At 33.7% G+C, this 15,666-nt stretch overlaps 2 protein-coding genes across 9 annotated transcripts in view; one reads left to right on the forward strand and one right to left on the reverse strand.

The window, feature by feature from the left end:
• Nucleotides 1-15,666, reverse strand: part of Dh31-R (Diuretic hormone 31 Receptor) — a 173,664-nt gene that overhangs the window by 88,174 nt on the left and 69,824 nt on the right. The gene's annotated exons all lie outside the window — the stretch shown is intronic.
• LOC138178607 (UDP-glucosyltransferase 2) lies at nucleotides 1,787-12,403 on the forward strand. Its single transcript, XM_069110635.1, has 5 exons — nucleotides 1,787-3,120; nucleotides 6,896-7,315; nucleotides 8,788-9,019; nucleotides 9,960-10,185; nucleotides 10,539-12,403. Exons 1-5 carry the CDS (start codon nucleotides 2,719-2,721, stop codon nucleotides 10,822-10,824), a joined length of 1,566 nt encoding a protein of 521 aa, XP_068966736.1. The 5' UTR covers nucleotides 1,787-2,718; the 3' UTR covers nucleotides 10,825-12,403.

The raw sequence follows: 15,666 nt of genomic DNA on the forward strand, positions 1-15,666 counted from the left end.
TAATAATATAATACATTACATTTTATTAAAACATGGTGCAATAAATATCATCCATAAAAAGAAATGTACGAGTTACACATTTATGAATCAACAACAGTCAACCGAAATTCGTCGCGCCTTATTTCCGCGAAGAACGAGTTCAATTTTCCGCTTCAGCAACGTGAAAAATTCCTGAAACGTGTGTCGCTGTAGCCGAATATTTTGCAATTCGAATACTACACCAGAGACAAAATCGAATAAAGAAATAATGGAAGCGTTAACGCATGAGTTAAGCTTTATCCGATAACATTGCTGTTATTAAATTTAAGTATTGAAATAGAAATTATCGTGTACCATAAGTCAATGTGACGTAACAAGTTATATCTGAAAATATGAAATGTCGTAAGTGAACGTTAGGCGTATCTGTGTGGAAAAAAAGGAAGGGGAGAATGTAAAAGACTTTTGTAAATAAAAAAGAAACGATAAGAGTAGGATAATTCATTATTCTTATATATAATAGATTATGTAATGAAGCGAGAGGATCACGAGCTGAAAAATTGTTTAGTTTTTAAAAAACGTTAGTTTTTCCTCTCGTTGTTTGTCTTTCGAGACTTGTCGTTGTTTGATTTTCAAGACTGATTATCGTTCGAGACCATTTTCCATCATTTAGTAAATACCATCTGCTTTAAAATTTCTGAGCCTCCCTTTCTACCATTCTGTACATTGTTTGCGTTTCTCATTGGCCGCAAAATGAGATTTAAAGCTGACATAATAATTAGCAGTTGTGTAAGTATACAAAAGTAATAATAACAGGTAAAAAGGTATATAAATGCATAGTCCATTTTGAAATACTTTTCCATTTTCTAATTTGAATTTCCTCTGGCCTAGGCAATTTTTCAAATTACAGCGTGAATCATCGAGAAACTTATAATAACACTTGTACGCAGTTTCCTCAATTCAAAAGGAAAACTTAGAAGAAATCGAAATTTTCAGAAAGTAAAGTACATATCATTCCTCTGCGTCTTTCAACGTCGCGAGAAGAAAACGATCGATCTTCGAATTATCCTTCCATTTTCTAGCGCAAATTTTCCTAAACTCTAATTATACTCTTGCAAAGTTCCCAATCAAGATGCTAATCAGATTATTACGAATTTTCGAGAAACTGCAAATTTCTCCGCGAACAAAATGCAATTTTCCTACTCAGCGGAACAAAAAGATCGGGATAATTAAAGTAGCAAATTTTATTCGTTTCATTTAGAGTATCAAGGGAAACGAATACCCATCGAGTTACGCGGGTATCTATTAGCCTCCCGTTCTATGATAGCTCATTTAAAATACAATGACAAACTCCAATGACAAACTTATCAACAGACTGTTGTAATTCTATCTCTCTATCTATGAGCAACACGATATATATATCGATATATATATATATATATATATATATATATATATATATATATATATATATAATTATATATATATATATAATTATATATATATATATAATTATATATATATAAAATTATATATATGTATATATATTATATATATTATATTATATTATATATATAAAATAATATATATATATACACATATAATTTTGATTCACGACGATTCAATACTTTTAACCTGATAATCTATACAATTTTCTAAATTGATGCATTGAACTTTATCATGTGCAATACGCAATCAGTATCGTCACGAGTGACATAACTTATTGGCGACCGAGCAATAACTACTCTTTACAATGGCTCCGTTTCAAGTTTTGCCTACCTATATATTCGCGTTTCCTTGACCCTGGAAGATTACAATACAAACACAATAAGCCAGTATCGAGGCGGCGTTTATAAAACTGCGTTTCATACTCGTCAGATGATTCGAAGAGACCGAAAACACGAACGTTACTCGAGAAAATTTTGCAAGTAATCTGGCCGAAGCGACTTGGACAGTTTATCGTGATCATCCAACTCGAATACGTAGTTGGCCGACGATCCGTGCAGAAGGTGATCAACAGCGCGGAAGGAAGATGCGTACTGGCGGATAAGCGTAATCGATGAAATTCCACTCGGCAGCTGTTTTCAATAGGAAATGATACGTATAAACAACGATTGGAAAGTTTCTCCACTTGTTGGCCGCGTATTGCATTTTAGATTGTGAGAGAAATCGATCATTGGAGGATCGAACTTATCTCTGATGCTTCAAATCGTATTGATAATTGATTATATATAATAATAGTTAGTGATCGATAGCTCATGATTAATTAACGTTTTATACCGATCGACGTTCCCTGGACTTCGCTAGAATCGGCGGTCGAAGATAAAAAGCTGCTCTCTTCGGGAACCAGTGAACTGGATTGCAATCTTTCTGCGGCCAGCGAAATATTTTTCAAAACAGTGGCTATTTCTGTGAAGTGTACGTTGATAATGTCGATTTTGAATTAGACCGTGTCAATCGCGAGATCAAGTCGACGCGCTATTGTGATCCGTAAAAATTTCACTCGTCTCTTGTCGGTTTCGTATTTCGAGGCTTTATAAAGGCTAACTCGTAGAAGCTTCGTAAATTACCGTAATTTCGATAAAATTTGTTAAAAATTCATACGTCCCTTATCATGTTCCGTATTTTGAAACTTCGTAAAAATTCAGTTGCACGATTGATAGTAAACTAGGTAAACTTCTGTTATTAACTAATTGAACAATTTGCAAGTGAAGTGAATCTGCTAGAAAGTGTTTGCGGAAAATGAAGCTGTTGCCAGTGGTGTTAATTTGCACGATATTATCGATATGTCACGGATATCGAATATTAGGCGTGTTTCCCTTCAATGGAAAGAGTCACTTTATGATGTTCGAACAATTAATGAAGATTCTGGCTAGGAGAGGACATCAAGTCGATGTGATTAGTACGTTCCCTTTGACGAAGCCGTATCCGAATTACAACGATTTAATCGTGCTACCGACAGCGAGACAATTCATGAACAATATGACTTACGACGAAATAAAGACGTTGTTTGCGGACTCGGCTACTCATGTTGTGGCTACTTTGGCGGGAAACGATATTTGTGAAATTTTGAACAACTCACAGGTGCAGCAACTTATACGAAACCCGCCTAACGATCCACCTTACGACGCGGTCATAATGGAGGTACGAATTATAATAAAATATCGCGTGAGAAAGGTCCTTGTTCGACGATATCATTTTATTCACGGGAATAATGAAATTCCTATTCTTAGAAAGTGGATCGCTTCATCGGTGGTTCATTTCTGCGGATATTTCAAAATTGTAGCAGATTAGCCGTGTAGTTAGTTGTAAGAGCGAAGAAGAAATTTATGTTCGTAATAGTTCGGATCGATCGGCAGCTTAGGAGATTTAAACATTGTTCCGCTATGAGATATACAGAAGACGTACAACTTAGCGTGTCTGTTCTCCTGTGGTCTTCAATTTCATCCGTCCACTGAATACAGTTAAATATATAAAATAAGATAGGATTTAATGAAATTATTTATTGATATCGAAATTTCGTGAAATGTAATAAAAGATAAAAGGTAAAGCGTAATTCTGTTACTAGCGTTATTAACAATACCAAAGGATACACTTTTGCTATATTACTTACTTTTTTTAAGAGATATACTTTTGAAATATGCAAGTTTGAAATTGCAAATTTTCCTAATTTTCTGAGTGCTCGGTAATTTATTACGAATAGATAATTTAATAGTAAGCTTTCGAAATAAAGACGAAGGTTCTTTGACGAGAAATTTCGACTATAAGAAGAAAGTTGGTGAAAAAGCTCGCTAGAGAGGAGCTTTAGGGGAGGAGAGATGAAATAAAATAAATCATCTAGGTTATTCTAGATTATAGCCTTTAGAAATATATTCAAATCAACTGAATGCCAAACACATATACAACGCATGTGGATAGAATATAAATGTTATTCTTAGTTCACGGCTATTATGCAGCGCATAAAGTTTTGCATTGTACAAATAATTTGTACTTTTGGACTTTACTTCGTTCGAAATTATAACTTTCAAAGGATATATTTTTGATAAAAGAAAGGCATCGTGGCTACGATACGGAGAACGTTTATAATTAATACGCATTTATAATTAAAATGTTATGTAAGATTAGAATCGGACATCAAAGAAGTATGAACATTTGTTGTTATGTAACTGTCATTCACGTGATATACCGCATTCATTTGTACGATAGATCTTGGCAGTTCGAAATGTAACGATTTCAAGTGCAATATATATCGCAATTAATATTTACGAATCATTAAGCAATCATGGTTGTTCCCAAAATTTTCAGAATATACAGGGTGGTTAGTAACGAAAATATAGAATAAAAATTTTTCGTTTGAGGCTTTGTTTTTGAGAAAATCGACTTTGAATTTTCGTTTGGTACGCGTGCATTTTATCGTGTCTCGTTATAACGGATCTCACTGTAGATCGTTGTCTCGATGGAAAAATTAAAAGAAAAATTGTTATTCTATATTTTCGACTTCTTTTTTCGCGTAGAATCACCCCCTTTCCGCTTGTACCACCAGTTACCAACCACCCTGTATACGGACGAGAAGAATCTACGTGTTACGTTAAGACGTTACGCAGGGCGTTAGATAATCTACGTATTAGAATGTCAATGAAAATGAAATTGATCGCATTTCGCGTTCATTTATGAAATGCACACTTGACTGTCTGTGGCAAATAAATAAATTACATCTTTATATTAAAACAAGCATTTGTCAAAAGTAATATGTGTAGGAACCAATTGTTACATTGTAACAGTAAATTGCTGAATCCGACGATAATTATAAAATGAAATAACGCATAGAAAGAGGAGGAAAAGTAAATGAGAAAATAAAGATAGAATCGCATAAATATTCTACTAATTACTAATTTATATAAATAAAAATAGAGGATTTGTTACACATAGTTATAGGGCGAGTAAGAGATCTCGTGGTTATTTGGTATTCCAAAGTGTCTAAAGTGTCGTTCGTAAATTGGAAGTAGAATTAGTCGATGAAGACCTATTGTTCAAAGTAGACCTACAATTTAGCTCGTTATCTCGTTATAAGAAAACGCTATCAAAATCACCAGTAACCGGCCTGTTCGTTCTTCGTTCAACTTACAATTATTCCCTGAAAGCAATATCCTTCGTCCGCACCTCTTTCCATCAGTTTATTGCTCGCCAATATACTTCAGACATTAAATCTTCGAGGCAACAGTCTATTAGTTAGACTATCCTTGCGATATCTTGACAATTCGATATTTCAAAATATACTGTCGTCTTTCACGATATAATTACAACAAATCTGAAGGTATCTTAATTAAAGTAACTTAATTAAATTAAATTAGGAACCGATAAATCATTTTATGATACATATAAATATATTGTCAAGATATTTTAATTTATACGCCAGAATAACATAATTATATCGAAAAAATTCTTTTTAAATTACCATTTTCTGATGATAATTCCGATCAAACATAATCTAGATTTATGTTCTTTAAGTCACGAAACTTTATTTATCTCTACAGAAAATTATTTAAAATAAAAACAAAATTAATTTCCTTTCCGCTAATCTAACGAACAGATAAATTTCAGATTCACTTTTGGTAGTATGAAAATTCCAACGAAAACGAATTTACACTGTAAATAATATTTCAGAATATCGGAAATCTTTACATAAATAATTGTTATTTTCTATCGTTAACCAGTTAGCTGTTTCTGACGAGTATACTCGTCACGAAAAAATAGCGATATTTTGTGTTCTGACCAGCTCTGTCAGTAATAAAATTGAAAAATAATACAGTCATTTCATTACAACTTAATTCTATGCTATAACAGCCACGCATACTCTGTGTTCGATGAGTATACTCGCCATAGCTTACTTTTTGCGGCCCGTTTTAGATACACACTTTTTAAAGCTTTCAAAGAAATTGTAACATTTTTTGCAAACGAACGATAACAGATAAGTACGATTAAATAACTTCTGTTACGCAAAGACTTCAGTCTAATGACTTTATGTAAAATCATTTCCACTCATCCGCATTTATCTAAAGCTATCATCATTTAGTAACAATAAATGCCACTTATCACAAGTGCTGCTGGATGCTTAGTCATTTCTTGATAAAATATCGTCGATAAAGTTCTCCGTTATCTTCCGTTTTTCTGTTGTCACGTAACCTGATTGTAATTTTTCAGACGTAAACTATATTTTGTTTGCCAGTTGAATAGCAATTCTATTCCCTTCCCGATAGTTGAATAATCATAAGGAATGTTGGAAAGATTAGAAGATGGAAAGTCACGGCTATGCTAAATTCACGATGTCATAGAAATGTGTCGTAAATGGTTACGTAAGAAACATTGCAATGAGACATCTATTGCTTTTAATAACTGTACGAATTGTTCCATGTTTCGAATTCTCGTTACTCTTCAGGCAGAAAAGCAAAATCATCGAAAGAATGTAGAATAGAATAGTTGAATAGGATAAAATAGAATAAAATAGTTGAATCGAATAAAATAGTTGAATCGAATAAAATAGAATAAAATAGAATAAAATAGTTGAGACTGGATAGATTGCTTTCAGAAGTGATATTACTTTTACGAGTAATATCCAATCTCTTTTTAAATTCTTCTGAAATTGAAAACTTAGAACTACATTAAACACCCTTATGCGAAGCTAATAATTCCGCGATGATTTACTTAAACTCTTGTTTCAGCACCTTTATCAGAATAAAGATTCAATTGGATGAAGATTCGTTTAGAGCATCCAAACTAGCACTCCGTGTAATTCCATCTTTCTTCGGTTCTTTCTAACCATCAAACCCTTTCGAAAAGATCGAAAGAAAGGAAAATTGTAAATTTCAATTGTAAAAATTCCATGGAAATAAATCCCATCCGTTTGTTCAACCTGTTTCAGGTATTCGGCGCGCAGTGTTTCGCGATATTTGGTGATATCTTAAAGGTGCCAGTGATAGGAGCGAGCTCCGCTGTCCTCTATCCATGGATCAACGAGTGCATAGCGAATCCGGAAAATTTGGCGTTCGCGCCAAGCAATCTAATCGCCTACTCGCAGAATATGAACTTCTGGCAGAGAATGTACAATTTTGTGAACACCGTTTACACGAAATGGCAGTTCAAAGCAAAAACCGCGGAACAGACGGATATTCTAAGGAAATACGTTAGCCCTGACGCGCCCGATATCAGAGAAGTGGAGAAGAAGATATCTATAATCCTCGGTAACTCGCATATGTCGATAAATGGAATCAAGCACACTACTCCTGCGTACATCGAGGTCGGAGGATTGCACGTACGAGACGAAGGAGTCGAATTACCACTCGTAATTTTATTTCTTTACTTTTGTCTTTCTCTTTACGTTCCGGTTAATACGTATGATATTTAGATATATAGATAGATTCGATGTACGAATCTTCTTCTATTTACCTGTTGCGTTGCGAATCCTTTCACGGCTGATAGGAGAACTCGCTAGATTACAGAGAAAAATATTTAACAATTAGTATCTTTCCTTCTATCGGCACTCGTTCGTATCGAAGGGATAAAGATAGTGATCGAAAGATCGTAAGTATATTTCGTAGAATATCTTGAGAATCGGAAGATGTAGGAACAAATTTTCTTAAATTTAGTTACATTAAGAATTTTGAGAGAGACTCGCTTATCCAAATCGATTCAATTCAAATACTATATAAATTAAAATTTATTGGAGTCATACAATTTCGATTGCATTTAAATTTTTATTGAATATTAGAAATTTAAATGTAGTATATCTAATATGTAATCAATTCGTATACTGTGTAATTTCGTACTATTTGAATGAAAATTTATTGGGGTCATACAATTTTAATTGCACTTAAATTTTCATTGCATATTAGAAATTTAAATGTAGTATATCTAATATGTAATCAATTCGTATACTGTATAATTTCGTACTATTTGAATTAAAATTTATTGGAGTCATATAATTTTAATTGCACTTAAATTTTCACTGAATATTAGAAATTTAAATGTAGTATATTTAATATGTAATCAATTCGTATACTGTATAATTTCGTACTATTTGAATTAAAATTTATTGGAGTCATATAATTTTAATTGCACTTAAATTTTCACTGAATATTAGAAATTTAAATGTAGTATATCTGATATGTAATCAATTCGTATACTGTGTAATTTTATACTATTTGAATTAAAATTTATTGGAGTCATACAATTTTAATTGCACTTAAATTTTCATTGCATATTAGAAATTTAAATGTGGTATATTTAATATGTAATCAATTCGTATACTGTATAATTTCGTACTATTTGAATTAAAATTTATTGGGGTCATACAATTTTAATTGCACTTAAATTTTCATTGCATATTAGAAATTTAAATGTGGTATATTTAATATGTAATCAATTCGTATACTGTATAATTTTATACTATTTGAATTGATGCATATAAATCCCTTTCTATTTTTCTTCCTTTCTTCCCTTCCTTCCTGTCTTCCCTTTTTATTTTTCTATTGGCTAGAATATTAGAATCAACTGTCACAGAGAATTTTTGGTGATTTGACTTCACAAATTCGTTTATCTTTTGCAGCACGACTATATATTTAAAAACAATCGCGACAGTAAGCTAAAATGTTAGAATAGCAATGATAATAGTTATACGCTCTGTAAAATGAAACAATGAAACGTAGCTTTCAACAATGTTTGCAAAATTTGATACCATACGAATTAACATTTTCGTTTGAAACATCACGAGATATAACGACATTCGAGATATTGTAATGGGAAAATTCTTTTCAGAGTCTAGAGAAATGGATGAACGAGAGCACACATGGATTCGTTTATTTCTCGTTTGGCTCGATGGTGAAGATCGAATCCTTCCCAATGAAACTCCTTAACATCTTCTACAACTCTTTGAGTAAAATATCACCTGTCCGTGTTTTGATGAAAATCGCAAAACCGGACGAACTTCCGCCTGGTTTGCCGAAGAACGTTCATGTCCTACCATGGGTGCCACAAGTCAAAGTTCTCCGTAAGTAATCATCACTGAACGTGTTAGAAACTGAGAGAAGGAAAGTACTTAGACAGATAAGATTTGTAAGGTCCATTAAGGGTAAGACCCGTTAAGGATAAAAGTCTATTAAGGTAAAGTCCATTAAAGTTCTGCAGGAATTTTAATTCGTTCATTTTTGATTTCGCCAAAAGATATTTGTAGGATTAAAAGATTATTCTACGTAGGAACAGAATTACGAATAAATATATTCGATATTAAAATTGATTGTTAAATATTCAGCTCGATGCAACGTTGCGACTAGACGAAATATGGTTTCTATTTTCAATTCTATTCGTTGATTAATTCACACACGCATCTTTCATGCAACACATTGATATTCTAACGTTATTAGAATTTTATAGAATTAAAAGATTATTTTATAGCGTATTTGATTCGATGTAAACAAGATACACGTGCCAAAGATTTCTTCTTTTCCCTCTCGTTTCCTTCTTTCAAGGATATAACATCCTACCAGCTTATTCATTATTCATTGATGATCATCAGAGACGAAAATTTGCGTAACACGGTAGACGATAGAAGTAGATTTTTTGATAAAAGTTTTAATCGATTAGAAAGTTAATAGCGTCCTTTAAAATTTAAAGATTAAGTGTCCATACAACATTCCATCATCTGCAATTTCAATGCAGAAAATTCAATTATTTATAATAATTATTTTTAACAATTAAATAATATTCAATCTTCGATACTCTCGATACTCCATCTTTCTATATATTTCTGCTACCGAACATTAAATAACGTAGTTAACCGACTATGTATTTCCGTTTATTTCATTTAAGTTTTCATTATCATAATTCCATAAGTAATAAACCTTCGAGAGATCAAGCAAAGATTACGAAGCTTCCCTTTAACCATCGTTTTAATCTTCGTTCTAACAGGATATTTATTTTCTTTTTTCCAGAACACAAGAATGTGAAGGCATTCATCACCCATGGTGGTCTTATGGGTACCCAGGAGGCAATTCAATACGGTGTCCCTCTGATCGGTATACCGTTGTTTGCTGATCAATTTATCAATATCAACACCTACGTCCAGCTCAATATTGCAGTAGGATTAGAAACTGACACTCTGACCGAGGAGAAAATGGATCACGCCCTGAATAGCATTTTGAACGATCCAAAATATCGGTATTTTTCCTCTTTTTAATTTTTCCCTAAACGCGTATACAAGTCACCTAATCGCGTTCATTCGTTGCTCCTATTTTAATTCCTCTATCTTCCGCTAAATTTGGCAAACATTTCGACAGACCGCGATCGCATTTTTTCTACAAAAAGTATTTTCTCTTTTTATCTTACTATTTTATCATTGAACTATTTTATCCCTATATCAAAGAAAATCTTTCGTCATTTAGTATTATATTTTTGGCACAAGTTATCGCGTGTCACGAGATAAAAAAATGCTAAATAGCCTTGAGCCATGATATCGTGACGAGTCTAAGTACGCGTCTACAAAGTTCGTCAAGTGTCTGTACGCATTTCAGGGACACGGCGAAGAAGCTTTCGAGAAAATTCATGGATCGTCCGTTAAGTGCGGCGGACACAGCGATTTATTGGGTCGAATACATCATCAGACACGGTGCAAACGCGCTCAGATCACCGGCCATGGACTTGACATGGTGGCAAGTGGAACTATTGGACGTTGTAGCGTTTATTCTGATTGCCATTATCGCCGCTCTCTATATTATAATGACCGCGATTCAGTTCGTGTTTAATTTAACGTTTAGTAACTCGGATTCCAACGAGTTACGCAAGAAGAAAATTTCTTAAGTACTTCTTTCCTTTCCTTTTTTTTGTTTTTATTACGTTGATGACGTGAAATCTTGTTTCGTTTCTCCTCAACGAAGTCGTTGCTCCTTTTTCCATCGAAAGAGAAAAGGAAACGCGATAAAAATATTTTTCGTACTATATATATTATTTTTGACAAAAACGAAAAAAAACGAAAGGGAAATAGATGTAGTACATAGAAGATTGCTTTAGTGGAGAGATAAGATCTCGTAGTGAATTGTTTACGCGACACGCCCTGTAATCGTGTTTTTTGTAATTAGTCGTTGGCGGTTCGACGATTAGCTGAACTCGACGTTTTATCTGGTCTCGCTATTAAAAGACAGATCCTTTTTGTCAAAACGGAAATTTAATTAATCGAATTGAATTTAAAGATAATATACCAACGTACTCGTGTCATCGCTCGCTTCCAGTTTTAACGATACTAGATAAATTCTTTTTAATTTTATAAAAGTGTATCGACGCAGATATATTATTACTTAGAAAAATTTGTAAGTGCAATTAAATTGTAAATCCATTCCATACGAACCGGCCAAGACAAAATATCGAATCGCAAACATTCGACTCATATATATGTTTCTATATATATCGTGTATATATATGAATAGTGAAAAATACAAAAAATATGCACACGATATATATTTACTGCTGCTTAATAGTAAATAGATCTAAAGATGATTAGAACATTGGCGTGAAAAATAAGGAAGGTCTCTGTATCCGACGAATTAAGGTCGCAATAGGCGAAAGCCTATTATTAGTATCATTATTGTTATACTCTTACAGTAACGTAAATTAAGTAAATTAAGTAAAAGAAAGTGCTGTGAGAAAAATGATAAAGAAGAGCACGTATGTACATGTTTGCATATTCCAGTTTTTATCTTTCAAGACAATCAGATATTTTTAATAGTAACAATAATAGTTAAGTAGTAAATAGGGTTATGAAATAATCATTTTAAAATTCTGTTATTATGTTTCTTCTGTTGCTCGTCATTGTACACTGAAAGTTGTCGAGCATAAAACAAAGAACGTACGAACACATGTAAAACGATATTTTCTTCTGTTCCAAAATCATATAGAACGTGGTGCAATATTTTAAAAATCGGAAAATACTTTGTAACTCGTGGAGGGAAAGAATTTCGCGAAATATCGTTCATACTGATTTACTGAAACAAAATGTTCAATGATCGTTTCGCGTTTAATCGTTGCAAATGTGCTTGCCTCTAGATGCTGACAGTTCGTGTCAAATGCATTTTTGCCTCTCAGAATTTTCAACGTTATGAAAGAGTACGCTCGGAAAAGCAACGTCAGCCTGGAAATTTCGAAAATAGATATTTTTATCGATGATACGTGTCCCTAGTCACTACGCTTTTATCCGCTGGAATTTTCCTCTTTACACACTGTCAACTAAATACCGAGACACGCTATATACAATTAAGCGTCAGTGAGGCATTTTATTTACTAATCGTCGAGTTTTTCAGAAAAAATGCAAATGAAAAGAAGCGAGTTGTTCTTCCTCGTTCTTTCGGAATTTTAATTAAGAGGCAAAAATTTCAAATTTTTATTTCGTCCCGATTGTTGTAGCGTTTATTTCACTGTCAATATAAATTATTACGTGATATCGAAGAAACCGTAATAACGAAACCAACACACGCGAAGAAGTTCTTGACAACGAACTTTTCTTATCGATATCCTCGTTTATGGGAGTATGATTATACTGTCAGATGTCACGAGGTAATTGCTATAAAATATCAATCAACGATACCTTCGGAAAATAATAATAACAATTACTCGTTAATCTACTTTATATTATTTTCCGAATTGTATGACGAAGATATGGAAGATCATCGGAATAGTATTACATCTTATCGATCATCGTATCTTTATTGGTATTATAAGATGATAACTTATTTGACTAAGACGAAAATTATTTTATAAAGCAAATACATGGTATTAAACAAATCTAAGCTCGTATTAACAAGTATTTCCCATTAGAATTATACCCAGTTCTTAACTGATACCGTTTGATCCTGGTTGATTTAAATGGGATTACATCAGGTTACTTAATTCTAAGATTAAAAATTATCAGTGCAATTTATTACGATGAAACTAAATTCCTAATTGAAAAAACGGAAGATCGATACTGGTCACTTCGATCATTTTATTCTCTGGTATTATCGGGTTACTTGATTCTAAGATTAAAAATTATCAATGCAATTTGTTACGATGAAACTAAATTCCTAATTGAAAAAACGGAAGACCGATACTGGTCACTTCGATCATTTTATTCTCTGGTATTATCGGGTTACTTGATTCTAAGATTAAAAATTATCAATGCAATTTGTTACGATGAAACTAAATTCCTAATTGAAAAAACGGAAGACCGATACTGGTCACTTCGATCATTTTATTCTCTGGTATTATCGGGTTACTTGAATCTAAGATTAAAAATTATCAATGCAATTTGTTACGATGAAACTAAATTCCTAATTGGAAAAACGAAAGACCGATACTGGTCACTTCGATCATTTTATTCTCTGGTATTATCAGATCCCGAGTTTCTCCATAATTGAGCATCATACGGCTGACTGAAAACCTTATAAATGCAGCAGAATCAAGCGAAGCTCTCTCGCACGAAACAAAACACGATTGCGATTGGAAGGTGAGCCGGGTAACTCGAAAACCGTCGAGTGACTATCCGCGGCAGTTAGTTATTGCCGTAAATCCCAGCGCGTGAAGCCACAAATCACATTTGAATCGAGGTTCTACCGCACGATGAAGTCGACGTGGAAGCTGTGAATCGTCTTCTCGAATGTGAATCCATCGATCGACAAACAGATGGTTCGGAAATGACGTTGGTCTTGGGAAACGTCGTTGCTCGCGAATCAACCGGAAAAAAGTCTCGAGAAGGCTGATCCGTGAAACGGGGTACGTTCGAACGACAATGTGCTATTTTCAAGGGAAAGTCTTGGTCGATCGGGCAGGAATATCGAGGCTATATACAGGAGACTGGAACACAATGGCGAATATCCGGAACAAAAAAGTGAAAATGAAGAGAAAGAACGAATAAATTTTCGGTCCATGAATGGGTAAATGGAGGAATGATTCTCGTGTACGGGTTTCGAAGATTGCTTTGTTCCTTTTGTTGATTAACAGTGGCACTATAGTGCATGCGAAAGTGACAGGTCTCAGATTTGTTGGTTTTGTCGGAATCATTAGGAACATGCAACGTGAAACGCGAAACTGAGACACGAAACTTAGACGTAACAGCTGATTTCAACATAATCGTCCATCTATTTGTCTATAGACAAGATAGAATCATAATAATTATCCTTTAGCTGTGTTAACGTGTATTCACACGCGACATATGTTCGATATTATATTTCGATATTGAAGTTCCATATCTTATCTGAACAATAATTCCAGCTTTTGACCCATCAGTACGATAATACTTATCACTCAAAAACGTTTGATATAACGCAAAGTAAGCACCAACCATTCGCATGTTTTTTAATAACTTCGTTAGAACAACGTGTGTTGTAATTACGCTTACGCAAAGTAATTAACCCGTGCTCGGTTCTGAACAGCACACGCGGTAACTCGCAACACCTATTTGCAAAAATACATACACGAACGTGAATAAGCAATTCGTGCAAGAATAATCAAATCCGCCAGTCATTTTCGATCTTTCGTCGTTCATCTCGTTCTAAGTGAAACTCGAAAAGCTGTTAACATTCTGGAACAGTTACATATTATCTTACTAACACTGAAAGTGTCATCACTCCGTTGCATGTACATGTACAAGATCAGAGATCAACGCGCGAGTGACATACTATATGAGTGATACTAGTATACCAGTATAGATATCGTACAATATTATTCATCATTGAGTCAGTCGCAGGGTAAGAAATGATTCTGCCGCTCTCTCGAAAAAGTGCTTCGTCGTCCTCAAAGTTCGATATATTTGCGTCTCAAGTGAAAAACTTATAATAAAATAAATAAATGTTCGATGTTAAATCAAACGTGTTCTAGAATCTCGGTATCATAATTTCGAAATAATTTCAAATTAATCCAAAGAAGATATCAGTGGTTGGAAGACGAAGAATACTCGAAGAACTTCATCGAGTCATTGGGTGGTGAACGAAGAAGAAAAATTGAAAATCTGAAAGGAAGAAACGTGTAAACTTGTTTGTCGTCACGATGAGACTCTTACTTTTGACGATATTCGTGTGTGGTTGGTGCTGTTCTTTTCTTTTTTGTTTTTTTATTTTTGTCTTTTTTTTTTTTTTTTTTGATTGATTTAAATTTTACAATTTGTCCAGTAGGACATTTGATAAAATGTTATATCTTAGTAGTGTAATAATATAACATGTGGGTGGTCACCCCCAGCGGGGTACCATCTTCGTGTTTGTTAGGTTATGTCCTTTGTGAGATCTGTTGGGTGTTTCCTTTTTAGTCTTCTTTCTATGTTTGACGTGTCGATCGTTTCCGCTGCCAGCCGGTTCGGGTGCGTTGCTATTCTTTCTCTGTACCTTCTTGCGCATCTGCTAATCTCTTCCTTGACCGTTGGTATTTCAAGGTCTTTCCGTATATCTTCGTTTCTGACGTACCATGGTGCGTTTACTATTGTTCTGAGGATTTTAGCTTGTATTGTCTCTACTTTGCTTATATGGCTCATTGCTGCTGTTCCCCATAGTGGTATTCCGTACGTCCAGACTGGCTTTATGATCGTTTTGTAAATTTTTAATTTGTTTTCTATGCTTAGTTTGGATTTTCGACTTGTTAACCAATGCATTTGTCTCCTTGCTGTCTGTATTTTGTATATTATTG

This window comes from Bombus flavifrons, chromosome 3 (assembly GCF_040668555.2).
Source record: "Bombus flavifrons isolate JBK064 chromosome 3, iyBomFlav1_principal, whole genome shotgun sequence".
Lineage (NCBI taxonomy): Eukaryota > Metazoa > Arthropoda > Insecta > Hymenoptera > Apidae > Bombus > Bombus flavifrons.